Here is a 14,799-nt window from a genome sequence, read left to right on the forward strand (position 1 = left end):
TCAAAGTTTACTTTTATTAGCTTCATAATGCTTTTTTATTTTTTAATGAAAAAATGTAAAATCATTGATATTCATTACATTAGACTTACAATGTTCCATATTAGTAATTATCATAATAAACTTTGAGTTTTATCCCTTGTTGTAGGAGTGCCCTACCTTAAAGTTAGTGGCCGGCCAGGCGGATCGGGGCATGACACAGAATCTCCCACTCCCTCCCTCGTTCTTTACGATAAATTGGCCAATATGAACCCCTCCCACCAAACAATGACCCACATCCAGGACCTTTGGCACTGTCAACAAAGAGAGAAAATGTGTTCAAGCATACTTGTCTACTACAAGATATTTTGGGTGATAGGTGTGAATTCTACATCTGTATGTTTAAACAGTCTGTGAGAAATTTTCAACTGATGTGCCAACAAGATCCACATTTATTTTTATTAATCCTAGTAGAGATTTGGATCGAATTCATATCATTGCATTCATCAGTTTTCATCAGTCCAAATATCAAGTCGAGCCAGATCTCTACCAAGATTAATCTTGTCTATCACAAATTGCATAGAGTACCAGTTTCTACAAATAATTCACAAACTTCAGAATGCATTTATAATGTAAAACTTTTTAAAATCTAAAACCTTATAGACATCTGAATAGAATATGTTAACCACTGCTGCTATCTTCAATGCAGTACTAATTAGAGAATTCAAACTAGTTTAATATTATTGTAAGATTGATGTGAAACAATTTGCAGTTTTTACATGAGATGAGGGGTGGTTGGCGTCGGCCCTGTAGGGGGATGATGATTGGTTGAGACGACTGAGTCTGGATCCGAATCTCATCGTCATAGTCCATCAGGGAGTCCGGAGCGAACCGGATACCGTAGTGACAGCTCATACCTGGCGCCACCAAGCCATGCTCTCCTGGAAACTGTCCTGTAATACAAACCAAAAAAAAATTTGAAAACCTTTAGCTACAATAATGCATCCCTCCTCTTATGGTAAATTTTTAAAAAATATTAAAGTTTTTTTATCTGAAAAGATCAAACAACTTTTATTTTTCAGTGCGAAATAAATGCAGTTTCATATAATGAAGTCAAAAATTAATGCAAAACAAGATTGCAAGTTCATCAATATAACAGAGAAAAAAGACTGACATAAAGGATTTAAAAGTAAAATTTATTTAAGATAATGATTTACAGAAAGTTCAAAATATCAGATATGCACATCTTTTCACAACGATAAAAGATGGTTGAAAAATCTCACAATTTTCACATTAGATCTGAATTTCAGCAGATTTTATTTGCATATGGTCCTTCTCTAGTGTTTGTGTAACTTACCGAGTCCTATATTGAAGTATGGCGAGGAAGGTGGCAGGGCGCGGCATTGACGTAGACACGCTGACACGTTCTTTAACTCCAAGGTGATCTGTATAAAGGGGAATAACTCTCATATTAGTACTGAAAAATTATGATGCATGCTAATAAATAAATATGTTCTTCAACTCCAGAATGATCTGTATAAAGGGGGATAACTCTTTCATCATGCATTGAATAGATACATGAGAAACCTGAGTTATATGATATATGCATTGCTAAATTTGTATATACATGTTTGTTTGTGTTTAAAGTTAATTACTTAACATGCTAAAGTAGGCACTGATAAAAAAATAATAACACTTTTTTTTTCAATATATGAACATAGCTATTAATCTCTATGGATAACAATGATATAATATGTCAGATATCAGTTTTTTTCTGATGATCTAATTAAACTTTGATTTAAAATTCAATATGTTTCAGAGATGCACAAAATTTATTAATGAAACAAAACTCCAATCTCCCCCACACTACAGAGTTACAATTAAATAACTCAAATCCTGAATAAAAAGACTTGAAATTTGAATTATATAAAAATACATCACGGTAGTTCTTTAAAAAAACCCAGAGGAATAACACTTACCTCATAGACCTGACCCACTTTGTAGTCTGTGAATCGGACAATGGGGGGAGACACCAAAAACACAACAGATGGCTCTGGTAACCTGCAATTCATTGAATTCAAATTCTTGCATTTTTTATTTTTAATTTAATTAGTACATTAGTTCTGTTCTTTTAACAATTTCATTTTATTCCCTCAGTTTTGATTGATGACCATAAAACCAATTCAGAGCATTTTTTTTTTTACAATCTTATATTTCACAGTGGAGATGAAACAAGAGAATGCAGAAATATCCATTGATATGGTTTGTTGGGAATAATATATGAATAAATAATATGAATAATATTAATAATGAATAATAATGAATAATAAAATATGAACATAAATGCATAAACCATGTTGGGAAATATCTTGCATGACGTCATATTATGATGACATCATAATAGCAATGTCTCACAACGTCACATGCACCTTGACGTCATGCAAGATATTTCCCAACATAGTTTATGCATTTATGTTCATATTTTATGATGTTTTTAGCAGTGACAGCAAATAAAAACCAACATGGAAAAACATTTATAAAAAAAAAACTTTGAAAAGATTTCCTGTGACAGAACACAAGTACATTGTACTTACACACTGATGGTCTCTTTCCTCTGAATTCCGATTTCTTTGGGCTTGGATTTACCGTCCTTGATGAGAGTTCTGCCACCAGGTGGAGCAGAGGGTGGGACGTGTCGAGGGTTACGACGGAAGTTGACCTTGGCCTGTAAGTTGGCAAGGTCTGTCCGGTCGATTTCTCGCTGCTCTTCATTCAGGTGAAGTTTCCAAGCAGCCATGGTTTTGTCCTGCTGTAGTAAAAAAGATTTTTGTTCATATTTTTCATACATGAAAAAATTGAGTCTGTATTTGCACAATGATAACTGTAATAACATTTAGTAAGCTACTGAGTCATTTTCAGACTCAGAATAATTACAGAAAATAATTTTTTTATGGTTTCGGCTTTTACAAATTTGAAATTTATATGTATCAAATGTAACCCCAAAATAAATCAATAGAATGAGGAGAAATAAGCTCACACAAAACACAGTCCTTGCAAACAAAAAACCAAACATTTCCATAGGCAAAATATTTTAAGAGAATATAATAATTTTATTATGTATAATACTTTGGCAGCTGGATGTATAATGGTGGACTAAAAACTCACAGATTCCCAGACTGGGGAGGGTGTTTCCTCGGGGTGAGGTCTGCCCTCCTCCCCCTCAAACAGCTCCATGTCCGTGCTCTGTCTGATGTGTCCGGGGAGGAACAAGGGTGTGTCCCCGCGATGATCCTCTGTCCCCTGGTCCTTCCTCTGCTGGGAAGAAACTGTGTCCCTGGCGTAACTTGGAATCAAGGGCTCTACAATGTGTAAAATGGAATTAATCAACTGTTCACTCAATACAAGTTCAATTTTCATTAATTTCTTCAAAAAAATTAACAAATTTATAAGGTATAAAGACTTTAACAGGTTTCAAATGTAAAAGAATAAAACACTTGTTCAAGTAATTATTTTAGAAAATTTCATTTGTTTTTTTTTTTTATTTTCAAGACTTTTAGTCATTAAATTGAATGGAGTGAGGATGGGTGGGATTATATATATTCTTCAAACGTTAATTCTTGTCTACTGAACAGTTGAAATGGGAGGGGGTTGGGGGTTGGGGGGGGGATATACATGTACATTTGTTGATGTATGTGTTTCATATGGTGACATCCATGTTTACTGTGTCCTACCTGTGGGAGGGGGTATACTGGCAGGGTCCTCTGTGGAGTAATCCTCAGGCGTCAGTAGCTTGTGCTTCTTCAGTAACAGTCCATCAATACAGGAGCTGAAGTGTGACCTCACTGTAATGCAATTCATATTTCCATTATCATCACGCGTCTTATTAAATATTAGAATGTTTTCTAAAATCAGGTACATGCTTAAAAAAATCTATCTAAATATATACCTCAATTGTCCAGTAAAGAAAAAACAGCACTTAAGGTTTAATTTTGCGGAAAAAAATGTAAATCATGAACAATGTTATGTCGCAAAGAAATCGAAACCAATCTACAGTACCAGGAGGAAGGCCAAGGTCGCTGTAATTGTCGCAGCTTTTTGAGACTCGATTGAGCTCCCTCTCATCAGCAGACATGGCTCGGGCCTGAGCCTGCATGATGTGTCGCTCCAGCTTAGCAGCCTCATTCAGTCTTTTCTGTCTCTCATCAAATACCTAATTAATTAAATAAAAAATAATAAAAAATAAGATAATCAATAAATACTGACTGCCAATACATTATTCAAATAAAAAGTGGTTTGAACTTCCAAATAACTTTGACATATCAATGGTATTCAAAATATCTGTGTTTGAGATATATCCAAGTTCAACTGAGTGTACCTTCTGAAGCATTTCGACGTATCTCTCATGATACTCATCATCTCCCCCTTTGGACACACTGAGATTCTTCACCGTGTCTGGGCTGATTGTATCTCTAGTGTAGAGCTGTCGGAACGTTTTGGCCAGTATGTGTCTAACATCCTGGGACTTTCCTGTGGAGGGTCGCTGTAGGAACATGGGAGGTTCCTCACCCCGCGCAATTGCTGCTGGGGGCTTCATCTTTGAAACTGGAGGGTAATCAAGCTATACACCTTTACCTGTAAAATGTCAATTTTGCTTTACTTATATACTAGCTTCTAATAATTCTGTAATAATTACGTATTTGTAAGTATAGTATTCACTGCAGGGTATAGCTATATGCTTTTATAAATACTGTACAGTTAGAGTCAAAATAATATATTCTACATGGCAAAATATTTATGATATATAGGCTGAATAAAATCTTACAAATCTGTAATTTTCTTTTTAAAAAAATTATATGTCTTCCTATATATAGAATGTAATCATGTAATGATTCTGCAGGTCTTTGAATTTTTTTTATTAATAATCAGGTAAATGTTTGGCTAAGTTGACAAAAAATAGACATACTCTATCTATATATTTTTAAAGCACAAAAACTTAATTGTTTCTTTTTTCTAAACATAAAGTATGAAAAAAAATTATTTTAACTGTCGAATATGTGATTCAGAGGCCTAGCTGCGATCATTCATCAAACTCAGATCAAACAGTCATTGCAAAAGTTTTAAAATTAATTGCAAACTAAGTTACCTACCATCAAGAAACAGGAAAATGCATAAAATGAGAACTTTATGTAAAAACAATTACCCTCTGACCTTGTTTGTGGGTTTTATTTTGGATTTTATATAAACTATGAACATTGCATTAGGCCTAGTGTACACTTGTATATATAACTTCAAAAATCATGGATTAGTTCTGTAACAAATTTGTTTATTTTCATTATACAGTTTGCATTTTTTCTTGAAGTTTTTACAGTTTAAACAGTTTATTGTCATTCCTAAGGTTCAAATACTTACTGTTGATCATTTAATTCTTTCTACTCTCATATTTTGAACAAGTTAAAAATTATCCTATTTATAGTTACACTTCTACAGGAAATAGTATCCATGTTGTCACTTTTGCCTAAGTTATAAAGTTACCTGTTCTCTGATTGGCTAAGTTACTCTAGTTTCTTTGGTTTTCATTGGTTAAAATTAGTGAATAGAATACAGGTATATATAAGAGAGTGTTCGGTCAGTTTTCTTTACTTGGGTTAGGGAGTGATTACCTTATGGTAAGTCTCCCTTTCTATTCTTGGCACTTAAACCTCTTGGTTTTACAGCTATGAATAGGTTAGAGTTAGGTTTAGTATAAGAAAGCATGATTTATGTAGAGTTAGGATTTAGTTCATTTTTGTAGGGTTTAAAGCATTTTTTTTTATATAATACAGATTTTCCTTAAGGTTTAGAGTGTAAGTTTAGATAGGTTTTCCCTTTCCCAGTCCTGGTTTAAGGTGTTGTAGATAACTTATTTTTATAAGGAGGATTATCTTAGTCATTTTTACATTTATTTGTCATAGAGGAGAAATTTAATATTTATAGAGATGTAGCTCGTTCCTTATTCATCGTTCCTCGTCTGTTATTACTAAATCTATTTTTAGATTCTATGGTGGCCCAGTAGGAACATATTTTGATTTTTGGCAATTATTTGGCATTTTTGCATTTTCTTATTTTTTTATTAATTGTAGAATTTAATTAAGTTATCAAGTATCCATTGTAATATCAGTTCATTATAAATTCAGATTATACATATTATCAGAGTAATTTTCCCTTTGAGTACTTCTGTTTGTTAATTCCCATATTTTCGTCTATTATTATAAAATTCTTGTTGCTATCCTTGACTTAAATCAACTCTATAAACATTAATAAATTGTGTTAAATCTTACTGGTGTTTTCATTACAAGTGTTGACCATAGTTCAGGAATCCCCTTACCTGGGTTGATTTTTATCTGAGCCAGTATTTGACTTTAGAGATACTTTGATCACAAGAGTTATTGCCCTTGTCGTACTGGTTCCGGTTACATAATTTTGGTGCCGTGACCAGGATTCCTGAATAGAAACCATGGCTTCACTTAATTCTATTTTTGATAGTGTAGGGCGAGCTACATCTACTCCTAGAGTTAATGTTAATCCCTCACAAGGTGCTAGAAGTAAACTTTTGTCACGAAGTAGACAGTCAACATCCCCTCCTGTAGAGAGAGTGAGTGAGAGTGAAAGAGAGCACATTAACACCCAAATTTCAGATTTGGAGAAAGCTCTTCAAGACCTTACATCTGACTACCAGAGATGCAGAGCAGAGCTTGAGCAGACCATAAGATGCAGACGCCACATATCATTTGGTAATATATCAGGTGTGCATGAGCAAGTAAGAGAGACAGAGACTCCTCTAGCAAGTGCGACAGTAATGAATGAGAGTCGAGCACCTGCACAAATAAACTTGGCACAGAGTGAAAGAAATGAGAGAGCTCAAGATGGGTTAGAGACAACGTTGTCTTCCTTCCCCAGTGATAACTCCAATAGGCACAGGTTAAGAAAAGAGAAAGAGCCAGACAAATTTGATGGTAAAAGATTACCTAGTGCATTTTGAACAAGTATCTCTTTGGAACAAGTGGTCATATGAAGATGTGTCTCAACAGCTTATTATGTCCTTAAGGGGGGGGGGGGGCACAAAGAATATTAGGTGACCTATCTCAGAGTCAGTTGAAGGATTATAATTCACTTAGGTCCATTTTAGCAAGTCGGTTTTGTCCACAGGAACGTACAGTTGCATATAGAGTAGAGTTTAGATCTCGTTCTCGCAAATCAGGTGAAACTCCCTCTGATTATGGGTATGCTCTCAGGAGACTAGGAAATTTAGCTTTCCCAGACATGTCTTACTCAAATAGGGAGATAATCATTGTAGAGCAATTCATGAATGGTATTGGGAATAGTGACATTAGGTCTCATGTCATTTTACATCACCCTAATACATTAGAGACTGCCATTTCTTCAGCTACAGAATTTGAAGCAATTAAGGGGCCACAACTCTCCATCACTAAACCTAGTGTTTCTTCTGTACAGTCTAGTGAAGTTAAGTCCCCTGATGAGTTGTTAAGTGCAATAAAGTCTTTGGAGATTAGCATTAACAAATTGTCTAATAGACATCGAGGAGGATTAAGCCAGTCAGGAAAAGCTGTAAAGTGTTACAACTGTAAAATGTTGGGTCATATAGCAAAATATTGTAAAGCTCCAAACACTTATGTCCCTTTGAACGAGGATCAAAATAACACTAACTCTGCTTCAACCCAGTCTGTAAATGCTCAGGAAAACTAGTAGGGGTTACCCTAGAAGCCCATAGTGTGACCTATGATTCTTGTGATATTAGGGCTACTCAGAGAATTCAAGTGAATTTAGTACAAAAGTCATGTTTTAGTGTCAGATGTGTGCTAGGTCAGAATGTAAATATGTTTTTAGTTGACACTGGTTCACAGGCTTGTTTATTAGATGCACATGTTTTTATGACTTTAGATAAAAGACCCCCTTTGAAACCTTGTTCATTGTCCTTGTCAACAGCTGATGGTAGAGATATGAAAGTTTTGGGGAAGATTGACTTAGAATTTGAAATAGGAGAGATTGGGTTTTGTCATGAGTTCATTGTTGCTGAATTAGGAAATTTGAGAGGAATAATTGGAATGGATTTCTTGGAGAACAATAATGTGATATTTCAGATATCTAGAGGTCTCTTAGTTATTGGAGGTCAGTCTATCCAGTTAGAAAGAGAGACAGGTCCTGTTTGTGCAAGAGTTAGAGTTGCTAAAAACATAGTTGTTCCCCCTGATTGTGAAGTAGTAGTTCCTGCTTATTCAGTTGGAAGTGTTGACAAATCTGTAAATAGTTTGCTTGAGCCATTTCAATTTTTGTCTCAGAAGGGTCTGTTAGTCGCTAGAACTTTGGTAAATCCAGAGAAGATTTTGTTTTCAATTGTAAATATTTCAAATAGGCCTGTAAGAATCAAGAAACACAAGACAGTAGCTTCTGTACATGAGGTTGATATTGTGCAGTCAGATTCACCTGAAGGTGAACATGTTGCTTCAGTCCTCCCTTTGCATTTACAGTCTCTTTATGAAAGATCTTGTGACAAGTTGTCTGAAACAGAAAAATGTCAGTTGTTACAGCTTTTGACAGAATATCAAGATATTTTTGTTGGACCTGATGGTAAATTTGGAAGAACTAATCTTGTCAAACATAGTATGGATACTGGGGATTCTAAACCCATTAAGATTCCACCTCGTAGACTTCCATATTCTCAGAGAGAAATTGTTGAAAATGAAATTGCAAAGATGCTCGAAAATGATGTCATTGAACCTAGTGAAAGTCCTTGGTCAGCTCCATTATTGTTAGTTGCTAAGAAAGATGGGTCATGGAGATTCTGCGTTGATTATAGACAACTTAACTCAGTTACCAAGAAAGATGCTTATCCTTTGCCTAGGATTGATGAATCCCTTGATTCTTTAGCTGGTGCTTCTTATTTTAGCACATTAGATTTAGTTTCTGGGTATTGGCAGATGGAAATGGAGGAAAAAGATAAGCATAAAACAGCATTTTCTACTCACATGGGGTTATTTCAGTTCAAAGTATTACCTTTTGGCATGTGTAATGCTCCCAGTTGCTATGAGAGGTTAATTGAGTTAGTTCTTAGAGGTCTTAGATGGGAAAAATGCCTCTGTTATTTAGATGATATCATTGTCTTTGGAAAATCTTTTGACCAAGCTTTGCAAAATCTTAAGCTAGTGTTTGATAGACTTAGATCAGCCAGTTTAACATTGAAACCTTCCAAGTGTGTCTTATTTCAGAAAGAAGTGCCATTTTTAGGTCACATAGTTTCAGACAAAGGTATTCAGTGTGATCCTAGTAAACTTGAAAAAGTTAAGGAATGGCCTGTCCCCAAAAATGTGTCTGATGTTAGAAGTTTCTTGGGTTTAGCTGGATATTATAGGAGGTTCATCCCTGAGTTTTCTACCATTGCTTCTTCGTTAACTTATTTGACTAGAAAAGGAAAGAAATTTTGTTGGACTCTTCAATGTCAGAACTCCTTTGAGAAACTTAAAGAACTTCTTTGTACAGCTCCTATATTAGCATATCCAGATAGCACATCAGAATTTATTCTAGATACAGATGCTAGCATGTCAGGAATAGGTGCTGTCTTATCACAGATACAAAATGGTGAGGAGAAGGTTATTGCTTATGCCAGTAGGACATTAAACAAGTCTCAAGTCAGATACTGTACCACTTACAAGGAATTGTTAGCAGTAGTTACATTTATCAGGCAATATCGACATTTCTTGTGGGGTAGACATTTTACGATCAGAACCGATCATGCATCGCTTATATGGCTCAAAAATTTCAAAAATCCAGAAGGGATATTGGCTAGATGGCTTTCAGTTTTAGAGACATATGATTTTTCAATTCAACATAGGCCAGGCAGGTTGCATTGTACTGCTGATGGTTTGTCTAGATGACCTCCCAGTTATTGTAAGCGCATGGATTGTCCTGATTGTCATTGGGGGGATTGTCATGATTCTGGTGGTCAAACAGTTACAGTGCCCGAGCAAATGGACAGTAATACATTGTCCTTGCCCGCCGGGACTGTTTCCGTTAGAACCATAGAAAGGTTCGATTTGATGGAGTCAGAATCTGACAATTCTACGGATGACAATGGTGCAAGTTGTGATTCAGAAATAGTGCCTAACTGGTTAGATACTTGGTCAGTTGATCAATTAAGAACTTGGCAACATCAAGAGCCTGCAATTAGACAAATCATGAATTTGAAAGAAAATTACTCTGTAAAACCCCCTAGAAATGTGGTTTTGGATGCAGCTCCTGACTTAAAAACCTACTAAGGTTTATGGGAATCTTTGATAGTTAAGAACAACATGCTGTATTATAGATGGATTGAACCAAATGATAGGGAGACTTTGTTATTGATTGCTCCAAGACAAATTAGGTCCAAGATATTACATGAATTGCATGATAATAGAACTTCTGGTCACTTAGGCAGGGACCGTACCATCAAGGCAGTCAAGCGTAGAGTGTATTGGCCTGGTATGTCTACAGACATTAAAAGGTGGTGTAAAGAGTGTGATGTTTGTGCTAGGGCAAAAGCTGTTCCAGGTTTTGGTAAATCACCTCTTCATCAGTCAGTCATTGGTGCTCCTTTAGACAGAGTAGGCATAGATATAGTAGGTCCTTTACCCCGCACAAATAATGGTAACGAGTACATTATAGTTCTCTGTGATTATTTCTCTAAGTGGTCTGAAGCTTGGGCAGTACCTGATCATACTGCATTGACAGTTGGAGACAAGATAGTAACAGAGTTTTTCTGTAAGTTTGGTTGTCCAAAACAGTTACACTCAGATCAAGGTCGTGAGTTTGAGTCGGAACTTTTTAGTGTCCTGTGTTCAAAATTAGGCATTCAGAAGACACGCACTACTCCATATAGGCCACAGTCAGATGGTTTAGTTGAGAGAATGAATAGGACATTATTGCAAATGCTATCTTCCTATGCAAATAAGAATAGAGATAATTGGGATGATAATCTTCCCTATGTCCTTACAGCCTATAGGTCTACTGTACAAGAGAGTACTGGTTGTTCTCCGAATAGAATCATGTTAGGACGTGAGACAGTAAGCCCAGTAGATCTTATCATAGGAAATCCTCCTTCTTCTCCAACTCCTGTGTGCCCTATTAAATATGTAGAGTGGTTACAGATAGTTCTAGCCGATACTTATGGCTTTGTATCTGAAAATTTAAGAAAATCAGCTGTCAAACAAAAGAAATTTTATGATAGGGGTCTTAAACCCAGAGAATTTTCTAAAAATGATTTTGTTTGGAGGTGGTATCCACCAGCAGCAGGTGTAAAATTAGGTCTGGGTTGGACGGGACCTTACAAAGTGACCAAAAAGATCACAGATGTAACGTATCAAATACAGAGAGATCCCAAAAGTCCTTTGAAAGTAGTTCATGTTGACCAACTTAAACCCTATGAAGGTATACTTCCACCTAAAAACTGGTTACCAGTAGATACCCTTTTAGACGAGTCTATAGAACCCCCTGAATTTAGCAGGTTAGAATCTTCAGAGTCTTTTGAGCCTGAAGATGCAGAGATAGATTCTGCTTCACCAGATTTTACTGTGCCCAGTGCTGAACCTTTCAGACAGTCAAGATGGGGTAGAAGAATTAAACCTCCAGTTGTCTACTCACCTTGAACCAGTATCTAGGCATATTTTATTATTTTTTTATGCCTTATGTACATAGTCTGTTTTTATATTTTTCTTTATTATTCATTAAATAATTATAGAGTTGATTAAATTTTTGTTTAGTATGTCAGGATAGCATAACATAACTGATACATAGAGGTAAAATTTAAGTTTAATTATAAATTACTAGTCACATCTAGATTGCTGGTTGTTTTGTTTGTGTTTCTGAGTTGTTTTATTTCTTGCTCTTGAAATTAACCTTCAGGTTATACTGTATTTGAACTTTATTGGATAAAGGATAGTTAAGTGTTTTAATTATTTAGACATGATGGTATCTTCTAATAAAATTATCTAGAAGTCAAAACAGTACATGATAGATATTTTTAATATCTAGTGTCGGTAATACATAGATACGAATCATTGAGAGTTTAGCATTCTTAGATTAATGCTTTCCGTAGATGATCCTTAGTTTATCTCCCTTGTACTGAACTAGAAGCAACCCTAGGATTTTTCATATAGGTTATCTATAGGGATAGATGCATTTAGGCATCTTTTATTTTAGATGTTTTTCTATAGGAGAAAACATATTTTGAATAGATAGCTATTGAATTAACCTTTATATAGTACAGTTTACAATAAAGTCTTAGAATTTAAGATTTTATCATCAGTTATTTCGGAGTAGGTTATTTACAATTGAGAAATGCTTGCAATTCTATCATTAATCTGGGTTATCCTATTATTCTTTTATTTTCAGCTAGGATGGCCGATATTCTAGAGTTGTCAGTTGAGCAAGAGGAAATGGAGGAGCTCTTTGGTACATCTTTTCCTAAGGAGTGGCCCTCAGATGGACAAGCGTGTTCCATTCCTAGCTGTCCATCTGGGGAGCACGTCTTTCACAAAATAGGATCGTACAGGGCCCACTTCATAAAATTTCATAAGGAATTTGTGCCGGTGTATAATTGTCCTAAGGAAGGATGCTCCTTCAGAGCTTTTAAAATTTCGCCTATCCGTAAGCATTGGGATAAGAAACACCCAGGACTTCAGGGGTGTATTTTGTGTCGGAACATTAAAAATCCAAGATACTGTAATCCTGGACAGATAGATATGCCCTTGCCTACTATACATAGGGACGCCAGGGACAGGGCAGCAGAAGCCAGACGTCGAGCATCAGCCTCTTCTGCACCACTTTTTAACCTCCCAACATGTTATAATGCTAGGGACATGAAACCTCTTCACTTTTGACATTTATATGTAATTAAACAAAATCTGTGATTTTGTTTATTTTTAAGGGGGGAGGAATGTAACAAATTTGTTTATTTTCATTATACAGTTTGCATTTTTTCTTGAAGTTTTTACAGTTTAAACAGTTTATTGTCATTCCTAAGGTTCAAATACTTACTGTTGATCATTTAATTCTTTCTACTCTCATATTTTGAACAAGTTAAAAATTATCCTATTTATAGTTACACTTCTACAGGAAATAGTATCCATGTTGTCACTTTTGCCTAAGTTATAAAGTTACCTGTTCTCTGATTGGCTAAGTTACTCTAGTTTCTTTGGTTTTCATTGGTTAAAATTAGTGAATAGAATACAGGTATATATAAGAGAGTGTTCGGTCAGTTTTCTTTACTTGGGTTAGGGAGTGATTACCTTATGGTAAGTCTCCCTTTCTATTCTTGGCACTTAAACCTCTTGGTTTTACAGCTATGAATAGGTTAGAGTTAGGTTTAGTATAAGAAAGCATGATTTATGTAGAGTTAGGATTTAGTTCATTTTTGTAGGGTTTAAAGCATTTTTTTTTATATAATACAGATTTTCCTTAAGGTTTAGAGTGTAAGTTTAGATAGGTTTTCCCTTTCCCAGTCCTGGTTTAAGGTGTTGTAGATAACTTATTTTTATAAGGAGGATTATCTTAGTCATTTTTACATTTATTTGTCATAGAGGAGAAATTTAATATTTATAGAGATGTAGCTCGTTCCTTATTCATCGTTCCTCGTCTGTTATTACTAAATCTATTTTTAGATTCTATGGTGGCCCAGTAGGAACATATTTTGATTTTTGGCAATTATTTGGCATTTTTGCATTTTCTTATTTTTTTATTAATTGTAGAATTTAATTAAGTTATCAAGTATCCATTGTAATATCAGTTCATTATAAATTCAGATTATACATATTATCAGAGTAATTTTCCCTTTGAGTACTTCTGTTTGTTAATTCCCATATTTTCGTCTATTATTATAAAATTCTTGTTGCTATCCTTGACTTAAATCAACTCTATAAACATTAATAAATTGTGTTAAATCTTACTGGTGTTTTCATTACAAGTGTTGACCATAGTTCAGGAATCCCCTTACCTGGGTTGATTTTTATCTGAGCCAGTATTTGACTTTAGAGATACTTTGATCACAAGAGTTATTGCCCTTGTCGTACTGGTTCCGGTTACAGTTCAAATTAAGTTTGAATGATTCCTTTTACCAACTTAAAATAATTCTTTACGGTTGTTCATGATGAAATATTAAAGAGGAAGAAGTGCGCTTACTGATTTTGTCAAAGCACTTGCTGGTTTACCTACGCCATTTGCTTTGTTGCTAACGGAAGCGTTTTTACCTCCTTTTACTGAAGAGTGTGGAGCGGTGTAAAAACAGTTTGAACCACAGAAGTCGGCGATTTAAATAAATGAGAAACAGGCCAAAACCATACCAGTGAGCTACGCTATTTATTTACCACAAATTGGTAAAATCGCCAACTCTTGTGTTTGAACATAGTACGTTTAAATAAACTAGCATTGCTTTTTTGCATTGTTTAAAATAAAACGTGGTCCGATTAATTGATAATGTAATTAAAACCATAAAACCATTTTAAATGTAAACAATTTATCATTACATATAGTCATGTATCTAGTAGCTGATTGTATTAGGCTAAATCCTTTAATGAGGTGTGGGGTTTTTTTTTATCACGATACTGAATAGGCCTTAATAAATTTTGTGTTTTCTCTATCTTCCAAGCTAGAACTAACTGCTGTCCAAAATGTTAAAAGACACCCATAATTATGATAACAACATTGATAATTACTGATGTGTGACCTTGACCTTAGCATATGACCTCAGATTTCCGGGTCTTGCTAATTAAGGTCCGCTGTCAATTATGTACCCGTGGC

At 35.0% G+C, this 14,799-nt stretch overlaps 1 protein-coding gene across 4 annotated transcripts in view; it reads right to left on the reverse strand.

Annotated features, from left to right (window-relative positions):
- The window catches only part of LOC105345518 (deleted in lung and esophageal cancer protein 1), a 37,127-nt gene extending 22,877 nt beyond the window's left edge, over window positions 1-14,250 (reverse strand). For 3 of the 4 annotated variants that reach the window (XM_034461925.2, XM_034461924.2, XM_034461922.2), the window contains exons 1-10: window positions 14,182-14,250; window positions 4,352-4,608; window positions 4,033-4,186; window positions 3,708-3,818; window positions 3,142-3,335; window positions 2,571-2,785; window positions 1,956-2,037; window positions 1,334-1,421; window positions 756-929; window positions 157-290 (exon numbers count right to left, since the gene is read on the reverse strand). In XM_034461925.2, the coding sequence (XP_034317816.2) occupies window positions 157-290; window positions 756-929; window positions 1,334-1,421; window positions 1,956-2,037; window positions 2,571-2,785; window positions 3,142-3,335; window positions 3,708-3,818; window positions 4,033-4,186; window positions 4,352-4,570 (1,371 nt within the window). In that variant the 5' untranslated portion in view covers window positions 4,571-4,608; window positions 14,182-14,250. The remainder of the gene's footprint in view (window positions 1-156; window positions 291-755; window positions 930-1,333; window positions 1,422-1,955; window positions 2,038-2,570; window positions 2,786-3,141; window positions 3,336-3,707; window positions 3,819-4,032; window positions 4,187-4,351; window positions 4,609-14,181) is intronic. The other variant, XM_034461923.2, reaches the window with a different exon arrangement.
- Between the last annotated feature and the right edge of the window lie 549 nt (window positions 14,251-14,799).

The sequence above is a fragment of the Magallana gigas genome, chromosome 10 (assembly GCF_963853765.1).
Source record: "Magallana gigas chromosome 10, xbMagGiga1.1, whole genome shotgun sequence".
In the NCBI taxonomy this organism is placed as follows: domain Eukaryota; kingdom Metazoa; phylum Mollusca; class Bivalvia; order Ostreida; family Ostreidae; genus Magallana; species Magallana gigas.